Genomic DNA, 23488 nt, shown 5'->3' with positions numbered 1-23488 from the left:
CATCTAAATTCCAAATTTTTATGTGTTGCTTGAGTGCACCAACATACTCTGCATGTCTGCTAATCAAGGCCTTTAAACATGAGTTTTATTTGATGTCAACTTTCTGCATAACTAATTTCTGTGTAATCCCCTAATTTCAGGATTTAAGATTCATGCTGTTTTGACTTGGCATTCACATATTAATAAGAACAAACAACATGCAGTTTAATTGTTTTTACCCTGTTTTAGAGAAACAGTGTTTGTGCAGAATTTGAACTAGATATGCTAATACAACAAGCAATTTATTAGTCCAGTGTGCTTTAATTCATTGTTATTAGGATTACAACAAGGTTAATTAGCCTGAATAGTTCTCTAGTGACAGCGAATTTCTGTTCGAAATTGGCCCTGTTTCTGACCATTTTTCAAATCTGCAAATATTGGAATTTAAAGCCCCACCCCTAGGAGTGGGCTGGGAGGTAAGGGGGCCGTATAATTAGGTGGAAATCAGCAGAGTGGAGAGCCCTTTGCTTTCCCAATTCCCCCCCCACCCCCGATTCAGCCAGTGACGGGGAAGGTCAAGGTTGGCCTTTCTGCCCCTAGGCTAAACCCCTAAGTGGCCAATTAAAGGCCACTTAAGGGCCTCATCTCACCATGCTGGTGTCCTACCAGTAGGTGGGTTGGTGGGGGGAGGGGAGGAGGGCACATGCCCATGGGCAGGCCACCAGTTATACCCAGCAGCCTGCAGATTTGGCCTTCATTGGTGAGATCACAACTGGAAAGTTGTGCCGTTTTGGTCTCCTTATCTAAGAAAGGATATATTTGCCGTAGAGGGAGTGCAGAGAAAGTTCACCAGACTGATTCCTGGGATTGCAGGATTGTTGTGTGCAGAGAGGTTGGGTCGACTAGGCCTGCATTCACTGGAGTTCAGAAGAATGAAAGGGGATCTCATTGAAATGTATAAAATTCTGATGGGGCTGGACAGACTGTTGTAGGGATGATGTTTCCTCTGGTTGGGCGGGTCTAGAACAAGGCGTTACAGTCTCAGGATACTGGGTAGGCCATTTAGGACTGAGATGGGGAGAAATTTCTTCAGAGGGTGGTGAACCTGTGGAATTCACCACCAAAAAAGAGTGGAGTCCAAGTCACTGGATATATTTAAGAAGGAAATAGCTAGAGTTCTAGACTGTAAAGGCATCAAGGGGTATGGGGAGAGAGCAGGAATGTGGTGTTGAGATAGAGAATCAGCCATGATCATATTGAATGGTGGAACAGGCTCGAAGGGCTGAATAACATACACCTGCTCCTATTTTCTATGTTGTGTCTAGACTCCTGATTGAGCATCCTATGCCCCACGAAGGGCCCCACCAGTGAAAGACCTCCGTTCCCCCCCCCACACTGAACCCCATCCACCCTCACCAGAGCCAGCCTAAAAGGTCTCTTTGAGCCCCCGCTACTGGTTTGTATTGGGGGACCTCCATTGTTTCTGGTGCTGCAGGCTTCCTCCAATCCCAGCAATGGCCACCATTCCCTGTGGCGCTGCTGGCTCTATTGTCCACGGATTTTGGTGGCAGGATCTTTGCCTTTAAAGGCCTGAATTTTACACTGGGGGTGGGGTCCCCAATCTCCTGAATAAAAGTCACAGCGAGCCCACCTTTGCTTGGCCGGCTCTCCCCACAGCCATTTAATGGCTGTTGGGCCTTTAATTGGCTTGAGGCAGGCCTTCTGCCCCCATCTGGGGGGACGTTCTACCTCTGAGAGCTGCCAACCAATCAAATGGCTGGCAGCTCTTGTCCCTGCAGCATCACTGGGAGGGGTGGCCACTGCTAGGACTGCAGCAGTCACCAAGAAAGCTATGCTGTGATGGAGTCAGCGTGAAAGGTGAGCCTGGGGTCTTGCCGGTGTCTGGCTGGCAGGCCCCAGCAAGGGGGATGGGGTTTGGGGACCATCAGGGCAGATGGAGGGGAAAACCTTAGGGGAGAATTACGTTGGTGGGAGTGGGAGGACCAAAAGTGAGGCCTCCACCCCTTGCCCGGCCACTAGTCCGCCAGGTTTCACCTGGTGACCTAGAAACTTGACATTGTCTCTCTCCACTGCAGGCGAAACCCCAGTGGTAGTGGGAGTTCGTTAAGTGAACAGTAATTGGCCTCTTAAGGGCCTTAATTTCTCACAGGCAAGCAGGGCACTCATTGCCTCCCCTGTTGCAGGTACTAATTGGAACTATTTTGAACTGTTTTTTAAAGATTCAGGAGGTGTCAGTGGGCTCAGTTCATAGCACCCTCGCCTTTGAATCAGAGGGTTGTGGGTTCATGTCCCACTCCCGGAAACCAAGAACTGTGAATGTAGTCGAAAGGGTTACATGCGATCTGTTGATAACTCGAAAGAGTTACATATCTAAGGATGGGATAGTTTTTTTTTCTCCCAAGGGTTTACTGCCATACATTGGGTAAATTTGCATCTTTACCACCTAGGTATAGAGTTCTTTCTGGGAGAAGCACAGAGAGGAAAATCAGGCAGGGATTCACACACCGGTAACAGAGCCCATCCCATTTTATTTCTATTAATGTAAGAGGAAGGCAACTCATACTGGCCCTTAAGGATGTGCAACCTCTGTGCTGCAATGGATATTTTTAACCAAAGTGGCTAATCTGAAAATACACTCCAGTTTGAACTGCAGAAGTGAATTGGATTAAGCCTGATTCAAAACATAACCATTAAACTGTCATATTCCTTTACTTTCTAATATGGAAACAAAAGTAAATAAGAAAATCAACATTCTAAGTGTTACAGAAGCTGCTTTCCAGAAAATTAGGGTACAGCACTCATACCTTTCACTTGAATGATATTTTCGTAAAAAATAACTCTTTATTGCAGAAAGACATTTTGCTTCTCTGTCTTCATGTAGAGGTGACATCCCAGCTCCAATAGTACAGCTATATTCCTATGAAGGTGATTGCTTGTGAAGATGTTGTCTGTGTTCCATGCTGGGGCCTCAACTTTTTACAATTTGCATCAATTACTTAGATGAGAGAAGCGAAGGCTTGGTAGCTAAATTTGCAGATGATGCAAAGATTGGCAGGAAAGTATGTTGTGAAGAAGACATGAGGTTGTAGACGGATATAGATAGGTTGAAGTGAGTGGACAAATATCTGCCAAATGGAGTGTAATGTGGAAAAATGTGAAGTTGTTCACTTTGGCAGGAAGAATAAAAAAGCAGAGTATTACTTAAATGGAGAACGGCTGCAGAATTCTGAGGTGCAGAAGGATCTAGGTATTGTAGTACATGAGTCACAAAAAGTTAGTATGCAGATACAGCAAGTAATTAAGAAGGCTAATGGAATGCTATCCTTCATTACGAAAGGAATTGAACATAAAAGTAAGGATAAAAGCAAAATACTGCGGATGCTGGAAACCTGAAATAAAAACGGAAAATGCTGGAAAAACTCAGCAGGCCTGACAGCATCTGTGGAGAGAGAAAATGCTACTGAAAATTACTTGTGAAGCTGTGGATCTACGGTGCCTCAAACATATTACAAATTGTGCTTCAAATTAATCATGTGGCCACTTTAATTCCTCTATTTCAGCATGGTTTAGCATAGTAGTGGTTCATTTCTACACCAGACCCATACACTTTCATTCTGCACCACTCAGCTTTTATAAAGTTGCATTGTTTTCAATGCAACAAAAACTTTCTCCCTAATATAAATTTCTCTAAATTCATATATTTCTGGTGTACCTATGATTTAATATTCATACTTACATTAAATGGAGAAATGCTCTTGAGTGCTATACATTTGCATATAGTCTTTTTGATCTTTTGGGATGATCTCTTATTAACCAAATGCTAAGATGTTTACAATTTGCAGATGGACTAACCTGAGATTAATGTTGTAACTTGCTGGTTCATGAATTAGCTACAGGGTCCTGGTCCAAATAAGCAACTGTAAAACTATACAACCAACATGATATTCACAGAGCTACAGAATTGTTACAGTGCAGAAAGAGGCCATTTGACCCATCATGTCTGCACCAACTCTCCAAATGAGCAATTCACTTCGTCCCATTCTCCTGCCTTCTCCCTTTTGAATGCTTCGATTGAACCTGACTCCACCATGCTCACTCTCTGGCAGTGCATTCCCTTGCTCAGGAATACAGATAGGGTATTAATGCAACAATTCTAAATTCATTGTGAATTCAAAAAGTGTAGGTGTGTATTCACAATGTTTTTCCAAAAAGTAAAGATGTTAAAGGTTACAAATATTTGGGGCAGAATTTTTCGTCCCGTGGGTAGGCGCCACCCAACCCGATCCAGAGTAAAATAATGCGCCATGATGTCGGGCGAGCGTCTCGACGTCATCGCGCACTCGTGCAATATTTCGGTTGGCGGACAGCGCACCTGCCAACAATTGAGGCCAATTAAGGCCCTTAAGCAAGCAATTAAGTAGAATTTTTAGCTGCCCGGGGCAAATAGGCCAGACAGCCTTCGCATTTTTTGCGAAACCTCATTCACGGGCGGGATGAGGTTTCAAACAGTAAATTTTTTAAAATAAAATTTTTTTAACAATCGTTTTTAACATGTCCCTCTTCATGTGACTGAGTCACATGTGGGGACATGTTTATATTATTTGTAGAATATTTATTTTTCAATTTAAAAATCTTCAGCTCCCTGAGGCAGCTCTGTGCCTTCAGGGAGCTTTCAGTGAGTGTCAACGCAGACTTCAGCGCCTGCGCTCCTCCTGCCCTCACCCCAGCAGCGCTGAGGCTCTCAGCGGGCATTTCACACTGGCTGGCTGTTAATTGGTCAGCCTGCGTGAAATCGTGACCGGAGCCCGATTGTGGGCGGCAGTCCGTTTCGTGGACATTCCCGGGCCCGCCTGCCTGACGAAGGGAAAACCCTGCCCTCAGCTTCTTTCCTTATCTCCAAACATTGATGTGATTATACTAGATGCATTGATCTTTGCGTCTTTAGTGTTATGTTAATGAGATGCTGACAAAGGCTGGACTTTTGTAACAGTTATTTGGGTATCCTTAATTTATGAATAAGGGTCTGTTTCTATGAAACAGATGGTGAAGTGCAAAAAGTTGGTCGGTTTATGCATAAAGGGTGAAAGAGGCTATGACAAGTAAACAATAGCAAATGTAGCATGTGCTTTTTTCCAGTCCAAAAGATGTGGTCTAGAATACTAAACTGTGCCATCTGTTCCTTGGTTCAGCTGTGCATGTGTCCATCTGAATAATGTATTTGCAAGGCTCTGCCTTCCACACGGGCTTCAATAAATACTGACTTGTATCAAGCCAAGCTGTTCTCTTGATCATGCACAAAATGCCCCTACATGACATTAAAATACATAGTTCCCCTGCCAGTATGAGTTCATTCCTGACGTTCGAAGGCCAGAGCCATTTTGTTCCTGGCTTTGTGAAATTTTTAATCCACTTTTATATAATTAATTAGTTCTGAGCTGATCTGTGTTAATCAAAGTACAGATGCTGAATGCTTCTTGCCAAATACCCAAGAGCAATAGTGATGCTGAATGGCATTGGTGAACTATTTGAATTTCAGCAAGTAAAGATTCTAGTTCAGTCATTGTGCATTTATCATTCATGGTGTTTATTGAACAGACATTTTTGAATGATGATAGCAAACCAATTATGTAAATTGTGAATTTTAACTATTTTTTTGGAAAAAAATCTTTGCCAGCAGGCTTTTTAGAAAATCAACAGTCCCACCATTAGGACTATTAAGTTTACTTGTAAAGGAAACATTGAAAGTTGGTTAGATTTTTCTCTCTCTCTCTTTCTCTCCACCTCCCGGGAAAACAGCATTGTTTCTCTTTTTACTATTTGGTGCGAGTAAGCGCTGCGAGGAAAATAAATAAATAACCATCAACTAAATGGCTCCCGTGATCTATCAAAGTGGGGGCTCTGGTTTCCTCTGCAGTAATCTCTCCAATTCTGTTCCCCCACCACCCCCCCCCCCCCCCCCGCCCCCTCGACACCCCACCTTTTAAAAGTATAAATTAAAAGTGCAAATCCTGCTTTTGGCCTCATTCTCCCTATTCTCTGTTTCCCTCTTTCCCCCTAATTTAGGTGCGATCCTGCCACATTAAGCCTGAAACTCTGATCTGGCATTATTTGCATATCCTCCCTCTACACTTGTTTGCAAAGTAGCTATGTCCAAGGAAGCAAAGTGTTTATTGAAAGAAGTGTTTGTTAAAAGAAAGATGGAATTTGGACTTGATAAATATCTAAGTGAGAGGTTTGATATCAACTCAATTAAAGGTATTGAGCAGAATACTGCATGATCTCAGTCTTTGAATCCCTGCTATTTCTAACTATATAAATGATCTGTGTACCAAAACTGATGCAAGGTTGTCAAATTTACAGAAGGCACTGAAACAGGAAGAGTGGTACAAAGTTAGCAATTTGCAGAAAAACTAATGGCAAATTAATATGGCATTTGCTTGTATTCTATTTAATGTACAACACGATGTACAATTAATTTTAAAAATGCTATGGTAGTGTAGTGGTTAAGAAGACATCGCAATACAAGATCATGAGTTCAGACCTAAATGTGGCAAGTTGTGGAATCGAATTTAATAAATCTGATAATTTATGATTAGTGCCAGAATTGGTTTTTTTTCACTTGAAAGCTGCTTGTTTGCCATAAAATCCCAATGGGTTCACTGAAGGGAAAGGAACCCTGTTACTTATACCTATGACCAATGTCCAGCCTAGGCTGCAGGTGACTCCAGTCCCCCTCTGTGTGGTTGACTTTAAAGTGGTCTAGCACGGCAATCAATTGTAAAAACAGTCACTACAAAATAAGAAGGCTTCTCAGGACATCTAAGGATTGGCAGTAAATGTGGACTGGCCAGCACTTAAGTAAAATAAACTAACTATTTAGTTTGTTGTATAATAATCTTGCAAAGCAAATTAGGGTCTTGATTCATTAGTAGCATGGCATACACTGCTGGCCAGTTCTTGCATTTCTGCTGTGATAGATTTGCATGTGTTCATGGCAAGGTCTGCAAGACTATGTTGAAACTTAGGTACTTGGGAGGTTGATCACATTGTACTGTTATCAAAGCAATAGTGACATTTTTTCCATGCATGGGATAAACTTCACATTATACTCCATTGCACTAAATGCTCATCCACACAACTTGCCATTCAAAATACAATCGTTGTCGTAGGTATTTCAATTAGTTCCACTGCCTCATGTTGTAGTTTAAAATTCAGGAAGCGAAATTCAGGAAGTGAAATGATTATGACTACAAAGATATGTGCTAAAGTAGTGTATGATTTTTGTCATTTCAAAACTTGCTTAAATGTTTCATTTATAGTCCAAATTAGCAAAGCAGTTTTCTGTACAGTATTTATTTGTGCCCTGTTGTGTGGAGAGTGCACCTTTTAGCCAGTGCACTGAATAATAGAGTAACATTATTCACAAAATTAGTTCTTTCATTGGATTTAGATGTGCTTTTTATTTTCCTAAAGCAAATAATCATGATCTCAATCCAGGTTCCATTAATGCTGTGTATGTCAATGGAGGAAAGTACCATAGCACTCAGATTATTTTACAACTTTTACATTGCCAACCAAGATAATGCTCAGTAACAGTGTAATTGAAATATTCCACCAGCTGCTGCAATTTTTTAAAGCCTCTATATTTAATCCTGTTTCTATGGAAACCATGCAGATTGAATGTTGCCTCTATTTTCAATTAGATGGGTGCCCATCTGCAGAACCCTGTATTTATAGGCACACTTTCATAGACCGCAATATTGTACTAGCTGCTGTTAAGGATACAATCTATCTAGTTTACTATCTGCCTTTTGGCTGATACTGATTTTGTCAGACTGCCTAGATGTAGGGCATATTGAATTTAACTCTAGGACTTGTATATGTTCAGATCAAAGATGAATATATTCCAGTTGATCAGGTGACTCTACTGTAATGCAAGCAGCAACCATAATGAAGTGGCTTGGCCGAGAAGCCACCTCTTTACAATCAGAATCAGCTAGAGGCCCTTCTTTGTCTTTAGAACATCATCAATAAGAAAAGCTTTGATATTCTGACTTTGAAATGCAGTGAATCCCAATAAGTAAGTTCATTGAATTCTGCATTTGAATCATGTCTGTGCTTGGTATTTTAGCAGGCCCCACATAATTATATCTCGCTGATTTATTCAGTAGTTTATTTCCTAACTGGATCCATTTAAAGAAAAACCTTAAAATGAAGGCTAATCTAAAAAAAAAATGGTGTTTTATGACTAGCGTTAACTTGAAAATAATTGGTCTCGTAAGGGACAATTCATAATATTTTAACAAGTGCTTTCAGGGTAGTAAGGGAAGGTTATAACAACACTTGCTATATCAAAAAAATGTTTTATGTTTTTGTGGTATAACTTTGAGGGGTCCATGCAAAAATACCCTTCATATGTTTGTACATTGAGTTCCATTATGCCATTTTTGGTGAATTGATTGATAAAACAGCATAAGGAACTCTGGCTAAGATTATGCGTTGAGTATCACTGTGCTTGAATCTGAAATTGAATCTAATCATAACAAACCTGAAATGATTTGTACCAACGCCAGGTAGGTAGTTACCTGGACTCCAGAGAGAATTGAATGTATTTAGATACATCGTCATTCTGGTTTACTGCCATTGCACAACTATTTGATGGAGTCCCATTCTGTATTGTAATATTGTTGCACCTTTTATATGTTTAGCGAGTAAATCTTGGGTGTCTGCCCTCTCCCATTTACACTTGCTGCTTCTTAAAGACTGCTTTTTTGCAAATTCATCCACAGCTTCCTGCTAAACTGAGATTCACAACCAGCTGATGAGGGAGACTTGCTTAACTTTTGCCTCCTGATAGTGAATGTTTCTATTGCGCACTTGGCAGTTGAACCCCTGCAAGAATTGCAAATGGAAGGGTGTGCTGGGTGCCATTCCACACACTTCAGGAAAAGTCCTACAAATTGCAGTGCTCATTAATATTTTTTAAATGCAATACGCTCCTGTAACTAAAATAAAAGCAAAATACTGCGGGTGCTGGATGCTCTGAAGAAGAATCATACAGACTTGAAATATTAACTCTTGTTTCTCTTCCCACAGATGCTGCCAGATCTGCTGAGTTTTTCCAGCATTTTCTGTTTTTATTATACTCTTGTAACTCATCCTTTTCTTTTTACTTAAGGTGTTAAGCCAAGACTCAATGGTAGCACTGTAACCTTTGGATCAGAAGGTCATGGATTCGAGCACATAATCTAGGCTGACACTACACTACTGTACTGAGGGAGTGCTGCACCATCTGAGGTGCCATTATTCAAATGAGACATTAACCAAGGCCTTGTTAGCTTCCTCAGATGGATATAAAATATCCCTTGGCTATATTAATAGAAGAGTGGGGAGTTCTGCTGACATCTTGATCAACATTTATCCCTCAATCAACATCACTAAAACAGATTAACTGATCATTGTCTCATTACTGTTTATGGAACTTGAAGTGCACAAATTGGCTGCCATTTTTCTTACAACAGCAGTTACACCTCAAAAAAGATGTTTCATTGGCTCTAAAGTGCTTAGGGAAGTACTGAGGATGTGAAAACCACTATATAAATTCAATTTATATTACAAAAATATTACAAGACTAGAGATTTCTAGTCTTCTCTTATGTCCTTAATGTAAAAAAGGCTTTGTCCTATTATCCTTTACTTCTTGTCACTGGGTTCTGTGATGTTGACACATTTTAAAATTGTGTTTTTGATTAAGTCAGAATATAAATGAAATTTCAAATTATTGACTTGGTTCTGTTTTTTTAGAAATGGAAGGCTTCCACAGAAGGTGAAGAATATGAAGCCGAAGGTAAGAATATGCTACAGACTTGAAGAAAATACCTTGCAAATACTGAAAGGTTTAGCATTTTTAAAGATATATATTTAGGTATTTTTTTTAAAAATCAGCTTGTTTGTTAGTTCAGTCAATTTGCTGTAAGTAGCTGAAGTGTACAGACCAGGAAGATCCTGAGTTTGAGCTTTAATTGTTGAATTAACTGGGCTCAGTTGAGATGAAAGTAGAGCATCACAGGGCCTAAGCACTCCTGGGCAAGGGAACTTACTCCTGATCCCAACTGTCCGCTGTATGAAAATGGTTTTCCTCATGTTTGCATTGCCTCTTTTGCTAATTACCTTAAATCTTTGGGAAAACTTTTATATGCAGTGAGTGGTTGAGGATCTGGAATGCAATCAAGGCATTCAAGAGGAAATTGGATTATTACCTGGAAAGGAAGAATATGCAGGGCTACGGAAAGAAGGCAAGGGAGTGGCACTAGGTGAATTGCCCCTTCAGAGAGCCAACACAGATACGACTAGCCGAATGACCACTACCTGTGCTATCACCATTCTATGATTCTATGATCAAATTGGTTGAATGCTGAGTGGGAAATGGAAGGAGAAAATATTAATGAGGTCCTATCATTAATATAACAGGACCTCCTTGTACCTGTGTTTTAGATGCACCTTCCCTCCTTCCCTCTAAATATCGGGCACATTGTCTCCCAGAAATCTTGCAGGTATTTGGGAAAATCAGTGCTGGCATGTCTTTTACTTTAAAGTGTGGTTACTTTTCATGTTAATGTACTAGGGATATAGGATGGTTGGTGCATTGCAAACATTGCATACAAACATTTCTCTATGTGTGAGGGGGCAGCTGACACACTCCCAAGGACTGTCTGTCCTAACTTATGAAAAACTGTATCAGATACCCAAGGAAAGAGTAGAATCATTTCAAAGAGCAGCAGTAGGAATAGCCTGCTAGTAAATCAACAGATACAGAAATCTGATGACCCTCAGTCCCTTCTAACAGATAGCTTAGGATTCTAGGAACTTAATTGGAGAGTCTCCTCGTTTTGATTGGTGCGTGAGTTTAGTTGGGTTTGGCCAGTAATAAGCCTATCTCCTGCTAGAAATGAATCCACAGCACTGAACTGTGGTTCATTCAGCATCGGTCAACAGTTTGAATCTGAGAAACAAAGATAGCTGATGTGAGAAGTGGGAAGTTTTGTTTTGAAAGGTAATGGGTTTTCTGCAAGTGTAAATGGTGACTTCCTGACTTCTGATAGATTATTGAGCAGAAATGGTAAGCCCTGTGAAAGAACTCAGGGGAAGGATCAGCAAGAGAGAGAACATTGAGGGAGACGTTACCTAACTTGGTTATTTTTACTTCCTTGCAATTACTCAGTGTGTGATATTGCTCATTCACATGATGATGGTGGCGGGTGCCCTAAAGGAGTGGGAAGGTTTTTTTCCTCTTGTCACTGCCTTCTGATTCCTTTCTGAATCACCCTTCCAACAATCCATCTGTCTCTTGTGTGAAGCCATCATGGCTATATCACCATTAGGGTGTCACAGCAAAGTTGAAACCTGCCCTCATCCAACATCCATACACATACTTCTCAACAGGAATTACTTGTCAGAATGGGAATCAGACCTCTGGCTGAATTTCTCTCCTCTGTGGCCTAGGGATGCTGAGTCCAGTTTTGTGCCTCTGCCACTCTGAGATTACGTAATTTGCCATAGATAGGAACCTGTTTCATTTACTAATGAAGCATTATGGCAGTGTTCACATGGATAATGGTGATTAATGATGCCAGAATATTGCACTAAGACTAACAGTTACATTAAGAAATGGGAACCCTGATGATGAAATGTGAATATTGAATTGGAAGCCTATATTTGGCTTTAAATTTTTCTCACCTTGTTTCAGCCCAACTCAGATTTACTTCAAGAAATGCTCGTGTCTCAACCAATTGCTTCACCTAATTCTTACAGATTCGGATTCCACATGTATATACGCATGATGATGCAAACATAAAACTGTAAACTGTCACTACCTGCCTATTGCTTAGATGGAGCAATTGACTGAAAAAGAAACAGTTCTTGAAATGACTTGACATAAGCCTCAGCCAAACTGGGACAAGCTGGTTTAAAACAAAAGCCAAATTTAGATTTACAATTCCCATATTCAGATCTCAGTTTTTATAATCCAGTTCAACATTTCTTAATAGAGTGGACAGTGTTAACAAGTCATGGCAATCTTCTAGAATGCTGAAGTGGATAGTGGCAGCACACTTTGTTGTTTTGAATTTTCTCTGTAGTGATATTCTATTCGGTAGAGTGTGTGAATCATCCAGGAAGGAGTCATACAGTAAACTAACTTTCTCAACGTTTGATTCTTCTGAAATTGCCTTTGCCTCATGGTAGCTATTGGGTTGTAATGCCATTGAAAACAATAAATAGCATTGTCAAATAAGAAGTAATTGAATGTGTTGGAATGGAAAATTAAAACCTATTAACTGGTGTATGAAAATGTGGTCATTATCATGCATGTGTAATGGTGTCCAAATAGGTTTCCTTGAGCAATCCATGCTACTGTCTTTCTTCTAAAAGCATTTTTGTAGTTGCTTATTAATGCCGCTATCCTCATTGATCAATCTTTCCAAAATATAATGAGGCGTTAGAAAAACGATATTTGTTTTCCAGGTCAGTTGAGATTTTGGAACCCCGATGATTTGAACACCTCCCAGACCGTGTTTGGCGCTGACCTCAAGGATATTGAAGAACGACTTCAAGCGGTTTCGGAAGAGCTTGGAGTCACCAAAGACAGTTACCTGAGTAGCAAAGAGCTGATTTCCATTTGTGACCAGTGTGGGCTTCAGAATGTAGATGCAGAGGTGAGGTTACCTTAGTTGAAACTGATTGTGAATTGTTTTTCTGCCAGTTAATATTGAGTTTGAAAGACAAATTATATTTTAATGACATAATGAGCAGCTTAAAATATTTAATTATTATAAATGTTGCATTAAAATCAGGCAATAGTAAAAGATTGTATCACACTTTTTATGGGTGATCTGTGAAGTGTATATTTTTTTCAGTCATATTTTCAAATCTGAAGTATAAATGCACTTGGATTCAGTTGGATCTTCTTAATTGTGCAGTTAATTTACCAATAAATGCTGTATGCTGATGAGTATGCTGTGCTGATTAGGACTATGCTTGACTTAGGAGTTCTAATTCATTGCAGCAATTCATTGAATTTCCGTGTGCTTAGATCAAATGTGGCTTTATATTGATTCTAATGAATTGCACAATGTCAGTCAAAAATACGAAAGAATTTCTTTTTGAAATGCGCTGGAAACTAGGACACATTGTAGCTTTAGTAACCAATCATGCTAGAATATTTCTGTGATTTGCCCAAGGTCTTTTTCTGTGTGCTGTAGCAATGCATTGCTTGACTTTAATATCCCTCCTGCTGTGTGTTTAGATGAGAAATTTTTCAATGTGCCTTCTAATTGTTTCCAGTGGAGCCTTGTCGGTTGCAGTGATACAAAAGCTGTAAGAATAAAGAGTAGATGTAGAAGTTTTAAAAACAACTATTGACACGTTTTGCTTCTTTAGGTAGGATAACAAACTTGATAATTTAAAATTGCATATCCAATGCATGTCATTTGAAAATGTTCCAAGTTGAATCTTGAAAAGAAAGTTTAAAAAGCCCTACATCATATAATACGGTCAATTATTTTCAGTCCTTTGTGTGCCTTGTGCACAGAAATACCTTTTTGGAATGGGTCGTGGAGAAATGTAATACGTGGTCATCTTGCTTTATTTAAGTATTTTTAATGGTGAAATAAGCCTTTGAAATTTACCTTCTGTACCATTGAGATCAAAAAACAAACTTCAACATTTTTGATTAAGAAACTATCTGGAGATGAAGGATACCATCAAAATCTCAAAATTCAAAACACTTGTGTCTTTTTATTGTATAGATGTGTCACCCGTACAACTGTAAATGAAAATGTAAATTGAATATACCATGCTAATATGCTTTGGACAATTTGAAGTATTATACTCGACAATTGGCTTGGAAAATTGATGGAAAAGCGAAGAGTAAACGTGCCGAGCAATGTGAAACTTGGCTACATCCAGGATTTCTCGATGTCAGTCAGCTGATCTTTTTTGGGGGATTTTTTTTTGGTTTTTTTTATCACAACTCTCCTGGGCTAAGAGGGGAAAAAGAAAAAAATAAGCAATTGCTGTCCAGCAACCTGGCTGCGAGTTTGCACATTTACATGTCAGCTGAGGATAAGATTGGGATTGACTCCGATCCCTCCCTCTGAGTAGTTACTGAGACAGTACATATAAAAAAAAAGTGATGTGACCTATGGACCACAGTATTCCAACAGATGGAGAGTTCAGAATGCGACTGTCGTGAAACAGATTGTCCCGCCCCCAAACCTGGCACCCACTGTTTTCGACATAAGTGCCATCATTATAGGATTATTTTTGCTTGACTGCTTCCACAGCCTCATCACAGTGGGGTGTCGGTAAATTCACAGTTTGATTGACAGCTCCAAGTGGTTAAAAAAATTAGCTGTCTTAGATGTGGGGCTATGAATACACATATAAGGGATTAAGTACTTGAAAGGATTTAAATTTTTTGAATGGGCTTTTATCAATGGGAGTATTTTTTAAATATAGTGAAGTCTGTAATGGATACTTAGGGCAACATTTTTCCCCCAATTGGGGGGGATGTGCAGGCGCGGGTCCCTGATTGGCGCCCCCATTTTACGTGGGCGGGCCAATTAAGGCCTGCCCAGTGTGACGTCTGCCAGGAAGTGTTATGTGCTCCCTGTGGGTGGAGGTGGTGGCATTCCCTGAGCCGGAAGGACTTAGCGGTCGATTTGTCTAGGGAAGAGTGTGTAGATAGCCTGGATCATGTTGAGATCAAAAAAGAGGAGGTGTTAGGCGTCTTGAAGGATATTAAGGTGGATAAGTCCCCTGGGCCAGATGGGATCTACCCCAGAGTACTGAGGGAGGCAAGGGAGGAGATTGCTGGGGCCTTGACAGAAATCTTTGCATCCTCACTGGCTACGGGTGGGGTCCCAGAGGACTGGAGAATGGCCAATGTTGTTCCATTGCTTAAGAAGGGTAGCAGGGATAATCCAGGAAATTACAGGCCGGTGAGCCTTACGTCAGTGGTAGGGAAATTATTGGAGAAGATTCTTCGTGACAGGATTTATTACCATTTGGAAGCAAATGGGCGTATTAGTGAGAGGCAGCATGGTTTTGTGAAGGGGAGGTCGTGTCTCACTAACTTGATCGAGTTTTTCGAGGAAGTGACAAAGATGATCAACGATGGAAGGGCAGTGGATGTTATATACATGGATTTCAGTAAGGCTTTTGACAAGGTCCCTCATGGCAGACTGGTACAGAAGGTAAAGTCACACGGGATCAGAGGTGAGCTGGCAAGATGGATACAGAATTGGCTTGGTCATAGAAGACAGAGGGTAGCAGTGGAAAGTTGCTTTTCTGAATGGAGAGCTGTGACTAGTGGAGTTCCGCAGGGATCAGTGCTGGGACCTTTGCTGTTTGTAGTATACATAAATGATTTGGAGGAAAATGTAACTGGGCTAATTAGTAGGTTTGCAGATGACACTAAGGTTGGAGGAGTTGCAGATAGTGAAGAGGATTGTCAAAGGATACAACGGGATATAGATCAGTTGGAGACTTGGGCGGAGAAATGGCAGATGGAGTTTAATCTGGACAAATGCGAGGTAATGCATTTTGGAAGGTCTAATACAGGCAGGAATTATACAGTAAAAGGCAGAACCCTTCAGTGCATTGACGGGCAGAGGGATCTGGGTGTACAGGTCCACAGGTCACTGAAAGTGGCAACACAGGTAGATAAGGTAGTCAGGAAGGCATATGGCATGCTTGCCTTCATTGGCAGGGGTATTGAGTATAAAAGCTGGGAAGTCATGCTGCAGTATCGAACCTTGTTTAGGCCACACTTGGAATATTGCGTGCAATTCTGGTCGCCACATTACCAGAAGGATATGGAGGCATTGGAGAGGGTGCAGAGGCGGTTTACCAGGATGCTGCCTGGTCTGGAGGTTATTAGCTATGAGGAGAGGTTGGAGAAACTCAGATTGTTCTCACTAGAGCAACGGAGATTGAGGGGCGACTTGATAGAAGTTTACAAAATTGAGTGGCATGGACAGAGTAGATAGTCAGAAGCTTTTTCCCAGGGTGGAAGAGTCAATTACTAGGGTGCACAGATTTAAGGTGAGAGGAGAAAACTATAGAGGAGATGTGCAGGGGAAGTTTTTTACGCAGAGGGTAGTGAGTGTCTGGAATTTGCTGCCAGAGGAGGTGATGGAAACAGGTACGATAGTGGTGTTTAAGAGGCAGCTTGACAAATACAAGAATAGGATGGGAATAGAGGGATACGGACCCCGGAAGTGCAAAATGTTTTAGTTGACGGGCAATATGATCAGCGCAGGCTTGGAGGGCCGAAGGGCCTGTTCCTGTGCTGTACTTTTCTTTGTTCTTTGTACGCTCTTTCACACCCGCCGATCTGAACATTTAAATGACGCAGGATGACTTCGGGACGCATGCCCGACATCACCCCGCATCATTTTACGTGTGGATGAGCGGGCTCCGCCCCAGCTTGCTGAACAGAAGATTCTGCCCGTAGAATTTTATTTTATTTCATCTCAGCCTGGCTCCTGAGGTTTGCCCACGGTGGATTTTGGGTGAGTTGGCATGTAGGGTGTAAGTGCAAAGGGTGGTGTGTGCTGCTGGGGGGGGAGCATGGTTGGCATGAGTTGGCTTAGGGGCCATAAAGGGCCGTGGGGATTGTCGGGGGTCATGGGTTGACATGAGTTGGCACTGTTGGCATAGGTGCTAGTAAAGGACCATGGGGACAGGTAGGGGTTCATGGGTTGCCATGGGCATCAGAGGCCATGCAAGGTGGGTAGAGGAACATAGGCTGGCATGGAGGGTATGAAGAGCCATTGGGGTGGGTGAGAGGGCATGAGGCAGAATGAGTTAGCATGGATGGGACATGGGGAATGTGTGAGGGGTGGGGGTTTTATAGCTGCTTTTGGCTTTTCCTGCTTTCTTTACAACTGGAACAAAGTCCCAGAGCACTGAGGCGGGCCTTTTAATCAGCCCGCCTCCGCACCCAGCAGCCCCGGTGGCTGCCTCTGAACTGTTTACGAGGGCGGCAGGCGCAACTCCAGGCTCCCGAATCGGGAGTGAAAATTCAGCCCTTAGTCTTATGGCAGCCTCCATAGCCTCAGGAAGGGTATATCTTGCCTGAATAATTTCCTTAAGGAAATGACATGTAAAGTGCACTGTATAAAGCCCAACAATTTGGTGTTCCTAAACTTTTAAGAATACATTTGGTCAACTACCATATGCATTAAAGGCAACTAATTAAGCTCAAAACTTGAAGAAGACAGTTATTCCTGAGGAAACAACTGGGGAACTAGACAACAAACAAAGTAAATGGATAGAACAGTAAAAGGTGAAATTTAATACGGACAAGTGTAAAATTTCACGTAAGTAAACAACAAGTGAAACAAGTGCTCTGTGAATGATGTTGGAATAACTAATGGAAGTTCAAAGAGATCTAGAGATCTTACCAGACTTGACATGTCTAACAAATGCAGTCTAACAAACTAACAAAACAAATAGAATGTTGAACTATATAGCAAAGACAAAGAGTACAAGTGAGAAAGTCATACTTAAACTGTATAATACTCTGGTTAGAACGTACCTCAAATACTACCTTCAATTCTTATCATCATGACTCAAGAGAAGCATTCATGCCCATTGAGCTAATTGGGAGATGATCTGTAAAGGCTGATCCCGAGTTCCAGGGGATGGTGGAAAGATTGGAGGCACCTGGACTCTTCACCCTGGATAAAAGTTGAATGAGAAGTAACATAAAAGTACAAAATGATATGGAAAAGGTAGATCCAGAAAGTTATTTTAAACTAAACTGAGAGTGAAAGATGGGTACATAGGTTCATATTAATAAAGATAAATTGAAGTCTGAATCAGGGGGATTTTTACACCTGGAGTGTCAGCCAGGTTTCCGTTAAAGCCATGTCAATACAATCATCCAAAATAAGCTAATGCATGACAAGGGCCCTGTTCACAAATGAATTGACATTGTGGAGGGAGATTCATAGTGGGATGATCCATTGGCAGGGTCAGCAGTGGAAGAGGCAAGCTGAACAGAAAGGAGATTGGCAAGATAACTCCCCTAAGGACACATTAGGCAGAAAGTTCGGCAAGAGAGTGGGATGGGGCAATTGGGGTTGCTGCTCATAATGAGCCAAGGTGAGTGCCTTGATGAGCCTTCATAGGAATGCCGAGAGAGACACAGAGGGACACTGTAGGCTTATCTCAGAAGGAGCCAAGTCTGGGACAGTGCAAGACAGCACTAAGGTCAAGGAGTACTGAAGGGTTGGGGTAGGGAATTAGGAGGGTAGAGTACCTGAGAGGGGAGAAGTGAAAGGAGTCATGATGATAAAAGAAAGTGGTCTAGGAGGTGTAAAGAGAAAAGAAGAAAAAAAAGAGAAACCTTGGAATTAGATTGATGGGCTTGGATCCAGAGCAGCTAGCAGCCAAAATGCTCGCTTGAATGGACTCTGGGAAAGTTCAAGTGACATAGGCCAGGTTACTAAAAAAAATTAAGATAGATAAAAATCTGATGGTAAATAGGAAATAGATAGGAGATATTAGGAGGGAGTCCAGAGTTAGTCGCAAATCCCATAGTGGGATAACGATGACTCTGATAAGATGGAGTCAACTTGGAGCCTCGAGCTATTGTCCGAGTTCAGAGACAGGTGTAGTGAATGAAGTTCAGAAGCATTTACAAGGTGGAGTATTGGAGGACGCACTGATTGGTGTATTTTTGTGGGAATGAGGATGCAAGAGGTGTGCAGGATCAGTTTTATAATCAGAAAGATGGTGGCAAAGTTGGTGGACACCATAAAATCCAGAAACAGCAGAGGTTTGCTCCTCAGCCCAAGCATATGATTTTCTGGCCATTGTAACATTGACTAGGAGGGTGTATTGTTAACTAGCTGGATCTTCCCTTTACTCACATTGTTGCAAATGTGTTGATTTGGATAAGTCCATTTAGAATAAAGTCCAGCCGGTAGCTACTGTTTTGAATCACTGATGGTTGCCTGTCATTTCCAGTACAATTTCTGGTACCCTGAATAAGTAAGTGGTTTATCCATGTGATTGTCTAGAAACCTGGGAGCTCTAAAACTTATCTTGCATACAGTCAAATTGTACTTTTGGTATATTTGTGAAGTCCAGTATCTTTGAGTATCAAATGTTTGTCCAGAATTATCCATTGGTCCTCAGCATAATCTCTTAACATTAATGACATAGCATAAACAATCACTAACTAATTTCTCAATGAGGATCTTCAACAGGCATCAGGCTCCTAATTTACACATTTAAATAGCCTAATGCCTAAGCGCTGTCCAGAGTACCTGAAAGAAGTGCTGCATGAATATAATCATGGAGCAGTGCCTGTGCAGATTGTAATGCTTTGCACCAGATGAAAAAAATTATTGCGATACATACCAATTTCTACTTCATTAACTGTTTTAGTTAGAACAAGTTCTAATTCAATGTGATGGAGATCATGTTGTGGAAAAGTGAGAGGTGGCAGGATGTGCGGTAACTGCCCATCCAAGAGAATGTCCATTGCAGTATATCAATTACTTATAACTCTGTACACAGATCACTGCAAATAAGGCAATCCTCTGTTCGTGCAATTGACAAAGAAGCACGTTCCAAATTTAGGTGATGAGGTTAGTTTATCGGGATTACAGTGAATGCTTGAAATTGTAAAATGGAACAAAATAGACAATATAATATTATACTACAGTGCATTTGTTTCCACTCATAGGATACATAACAGAGAACTAAAGGATAAAAAATTGAGATCCTATTATTCGATTAGAACCTTGGAAAAAGTATACCTCCTCAAAATCAATTTGGTTTTAAATTGGTGTAAAAAATCAGCATACCAAATAGCTACTTTTCCAAAAAGTCAATGAAAACAAATTATTGCTGAGACTTTTTAACACAGTCATTTGATTCCCAAACATAATATAGTGGCTGAATTTCTCTAGAATGATTTCTTAACAACATGTAGTTAAAATAGATTCACCTGTATGATAATCTGACAGGGATAATTAAACAAAGAATACTGTCAACAGAGCCTCCATAGGCACACAACCAAGTGCTGATTTAATTTAAAGGCTGCGTAAAATGTTTGCATTTGTAATATTATTTTCATTGTAGAAATGTTGGCTCCCCCTAGTGGTTAATATGGAAGCCAATCAGAAACATGCTACACATTACATCTGCTTCTATCAACAAATGTTCACACTTCAGCTTGCTGCCTCCTCCAAATATCATTGCAAATTATTTTGGAGCAGGCATCTATTACAACATTGTGTGATTATTTTGTTTCTTAAAGAACTCTTGACCTTTCTATGGATTAGATTCCAACATAGATTCTATTTCTCATACTATTTTATTTTGAAAAAGTACAATCTATGGAATTGGCCCTATATGTTCTATTGCATTAGATTGTTTGATCCCACTATGTCTTCAATAATGGACATGGTGCCTAGTTTTATTTTCATGATACATTTATCCATTTGTATAAAAGCATTCATTTTACAAGAAAAAAAATCAATGATGCATCAGCATATACTAGCACAGCAAAAAATGTGCTGTTTTATTATTTTTTTGTGTTAATATGTATTGTGTTATAGTAGCAAAATGAAGGTTCGTCCTCAATAACTCCCCAAAACAGGGTTGCTGTTCCATCGGTGGGGCAACACCCCAAAAATGGAGTAATGGGAGGGGATCATCCCTGGAAGGCCTGATAAACTACCAGGAGCTGGCTCAAGGACAGTGCTGGCAGATCTGAACACTAATCTCTGCCTGGGGAATAAATTGTACACTGACGAATCTTAAAGTAGAGGGAGTTTTTCTTTGAAAATAATTTGTTTTTAAGATAATTAAGTTTGAATATTGTTTAAATCAAAGTCCTGGTCATAATTTCCACAGGCTTCTTACTTCCTGCTTTAATAATCCTATTCCTTTCTTAAAAAAAAGAGAGAATAATCAGATCAGGAAAGTTAGTTCTAACTGGTGAGAAATTCACAGGATGTATGTACATAAACTACTGAAATAATTTTCATTCATTTTCATTATCTGAGCAAATTCAGAATTTTATTAAATTATACTATAAAATGGAATCATATAATATCTGAAATCTGGATATTCTGTTTTAGGACTTTACATAAATTAGAAGATAGGCATTGGATATATGCTTTGAAAGTACTATAGTTTCCTTATACTTATGGAAGGGCAATTAGGGATGGGCAATAAATGCTGGCCTAGCCAGCGATGCCCATATCCAATGAATGAATTTTTAAAAGTTTGCTACCACTGCAGTACTGATGTTGGAGTTTTGTTGCATTGAGTTTCTGAACACTTGCTTCCGTTTATAGATTCTGGATGACATATTTCAAAAACTAGATCAAGATGGCTTAATGCGTCTTGAAGATTTCCTTTATGGCATCTTTAAAAAGTCAGCACCTTCATCTGCTTCCACTCCTTACAGGCAACTAAAGAGGCATCATTCCCAGCAGGTAATTGAGTCTCAAACAATTGAATGGTATTGCAGCGGTTTCATTGAATGCATTCTGTTGTACTAACTTTCCAGCTGCTATTTTTTTAATAACATTAGTTTAACTAAAATGCCAAAAGAAGATCACCTTGTCGCTCAACACTTGGTCTCCTTTCATTGGGATCAACAAGTCTTTTCTCACTACCTCCCCATGTTATGCTTTTGGGTTTTTACTTGACCAGTTCTTTCCAAGTTCAGCATCTCTGATCACTCCCAAAGGCAAGCCTCTGAATCATGTAGTTCAGTGTGTGAGTGTGCTTGTACCTGCTGAAACATCGAGATCATCTGTAGTGAGCCCAGGGATTGAACAGAAAAGTGAAAGAGTAAAGAAGGAGGAGGTCAGGGAGGGAAAGAGGAGGATGAGAGAGGGAAATGGGGAGCAAAGGCAAGGAAACTATCTGAGTTTGGAGAAGCATTGAAGATTTCATTGGAGGAAGTGGATCATGAACTGTCCTTTCCTAAGTCCTGGCCCCAGTTTTCTTCTTATGAGGGGAGGAGATCAGGTGAGCTAAACTTTTCCTCTCCCAGGCCCTAATAATAATCTCTCTGGGGTTGGTGGGTGAACTAGTGAATTAACACTAACTACACTCAGTGTATGAGTGAGACAGTTTGATAGACTGAGTCTTGATTATGCTGAGCTCAATCTGTCTTCTCCCAGAGATTAAAATTCCTGTCAGTGGGAGGGGGAGGGGAGGAATGGTGGAGTTAATAATTTGAGGTGAAAATTCCTACAAGCGGGTGGGATGAGCTTCATTATTTGGTCCCACAAACACACACACACACACACACACACACACACACACACCCCCCCCCCCCCCCCTCCAGTGGGGATACCTCGGGATCTACACTTTCTTTCTCACTTGCTTCTACAGTGGTGATCTTGGTGAGAGGGGCAGATGGTTACACCTATATGTCTGCTCCATTATGGAAGTTAAGATTAATGCTGCAGGGGTAAGGGAGGAGGTTTCCAGCACACTTTGGAATGCTGAAGCCTCCAGCATTCTTTGGAATATGGGTCAAGGTTAAAGCCTAACAAAACTTTACTTTGCAGGCAATGCCAGTGTATCAGTGTGGTTTAATGGGTATAAATCCAGGATTTAGTGAGGAAGAATTAGCTTAGGTACTAGGAAAGCCAGGGAGACATGCTTTGTTGCTAAGTTCACAAATTCAAATAAGTAAGCAATGTCACTATATTTTTCTCCCTTTGTTCACATGTTAGCCATTTGATGAAAGTGGACGGCGTATTGCTACCCCATCTGCTATGACCAGCACTATTGGTCTTCGCCTGTTTTCATGTTTGGATGATGGGACAGGTTACACCTCAGCAGATCAGATCTTGGATACCTGGCAAGATGAAGGAATTGAAAATGGCCTTGAAATTCTAAAGGTATGACAGCAGATTAAAGTCCTTAGGTGACAAATATGCTTAAGTATACTCACTTGCTCATATTTTATTTTGATCATTGCGAATGAAGATCTCAAATGTGAGTGCGATGTGCCTCTTATTAATGGCAGTTATGCTTAAATGATCTTACATGATGGCCAACATAAATGATTACTGTTTTCAGACCTTGGATTTTGCCCTGTATGGGAAGGTCAATCTGACAGAACTTACCCTGGCCTTGGAGAACGAGCTCCTGATAACAAAGAATGGAATCCACCAAGCTGTCCTGGCCAGCTTCAAAAATGAGATTAGACATTTGAAGTAAGTTAATTGTTTCCTTTTTTATTGTTGAAACAAGAAAACCAAAGAATTCTTTCAGATTACTTTTGCACATGCCGGCACATTTCCTAGTGCATATATTGATTGATGGATACTGATTATATTGGTGTCATTGTGAGCCAGCAACTAAAGCTCAATACAGGGGAGCTTAATACTGTCTTATAAATTTCTTTATTTTATTTTTTTCACTTTGATTTTTGTTTA

At 40.6% G+C, this 23488-nt stretch overlaps 1 protein-coding gene across 2 annotated transcripts in view; it reads left to right on the top strand.

Annotated features, from left to right (window-relative positions):
• Window positions 1-23488, top strand: part of nin (ninein (GSK3B interacting protein)) — a 182665-nt gene that overhangs the window by 97366 nt on the left and 61811 nt on the right. For both annotated transcript variants that reach the window (XM_078562560.1, XM_078562561.1), the window contains exons 5-9: window positions 9804-9846; window positions 12522-12712; window positions 21383-21523; window positions 22781-22948; window positions 23130-23266. In XM_078562560.1, the coding sequence (XP_078418686.1) occupies window positions 9804-9846; window positions 12522-12712; window positions 21383-21523; window positions 22781-22948; window positions 23130-23266 (680 nt within the window). The remainder of the gene's footprint in view (window positions 1-9803; window positions 9847-12521; window positions 12713-21382; window positions 21524-22780; window positions 22949-23129; window positions 23267-23488) is intronic.

The sequence above is a fragment of the Cetorhinus maximus genome, chromosome 18, assembly GCF_964194155.1.
Source record: "Cetorhinus maximus chromosome 18, sCetMax3.hap1.1, whole genome shotgun sequence".
Classification (NCBI taxonomy): domain Eukaryota; kingdom Metazoa; phylum Chordata; class Chondrichthyes; order Lamniformes; family Cetorhinidae; genus Cetorhinus; species Cetorhinus maximus.
The sequence above is the reverse complement of the archived record's forward strand: the minus strand, read 5'-3'. Positions and strand labels throughout refer to the sequence as shown.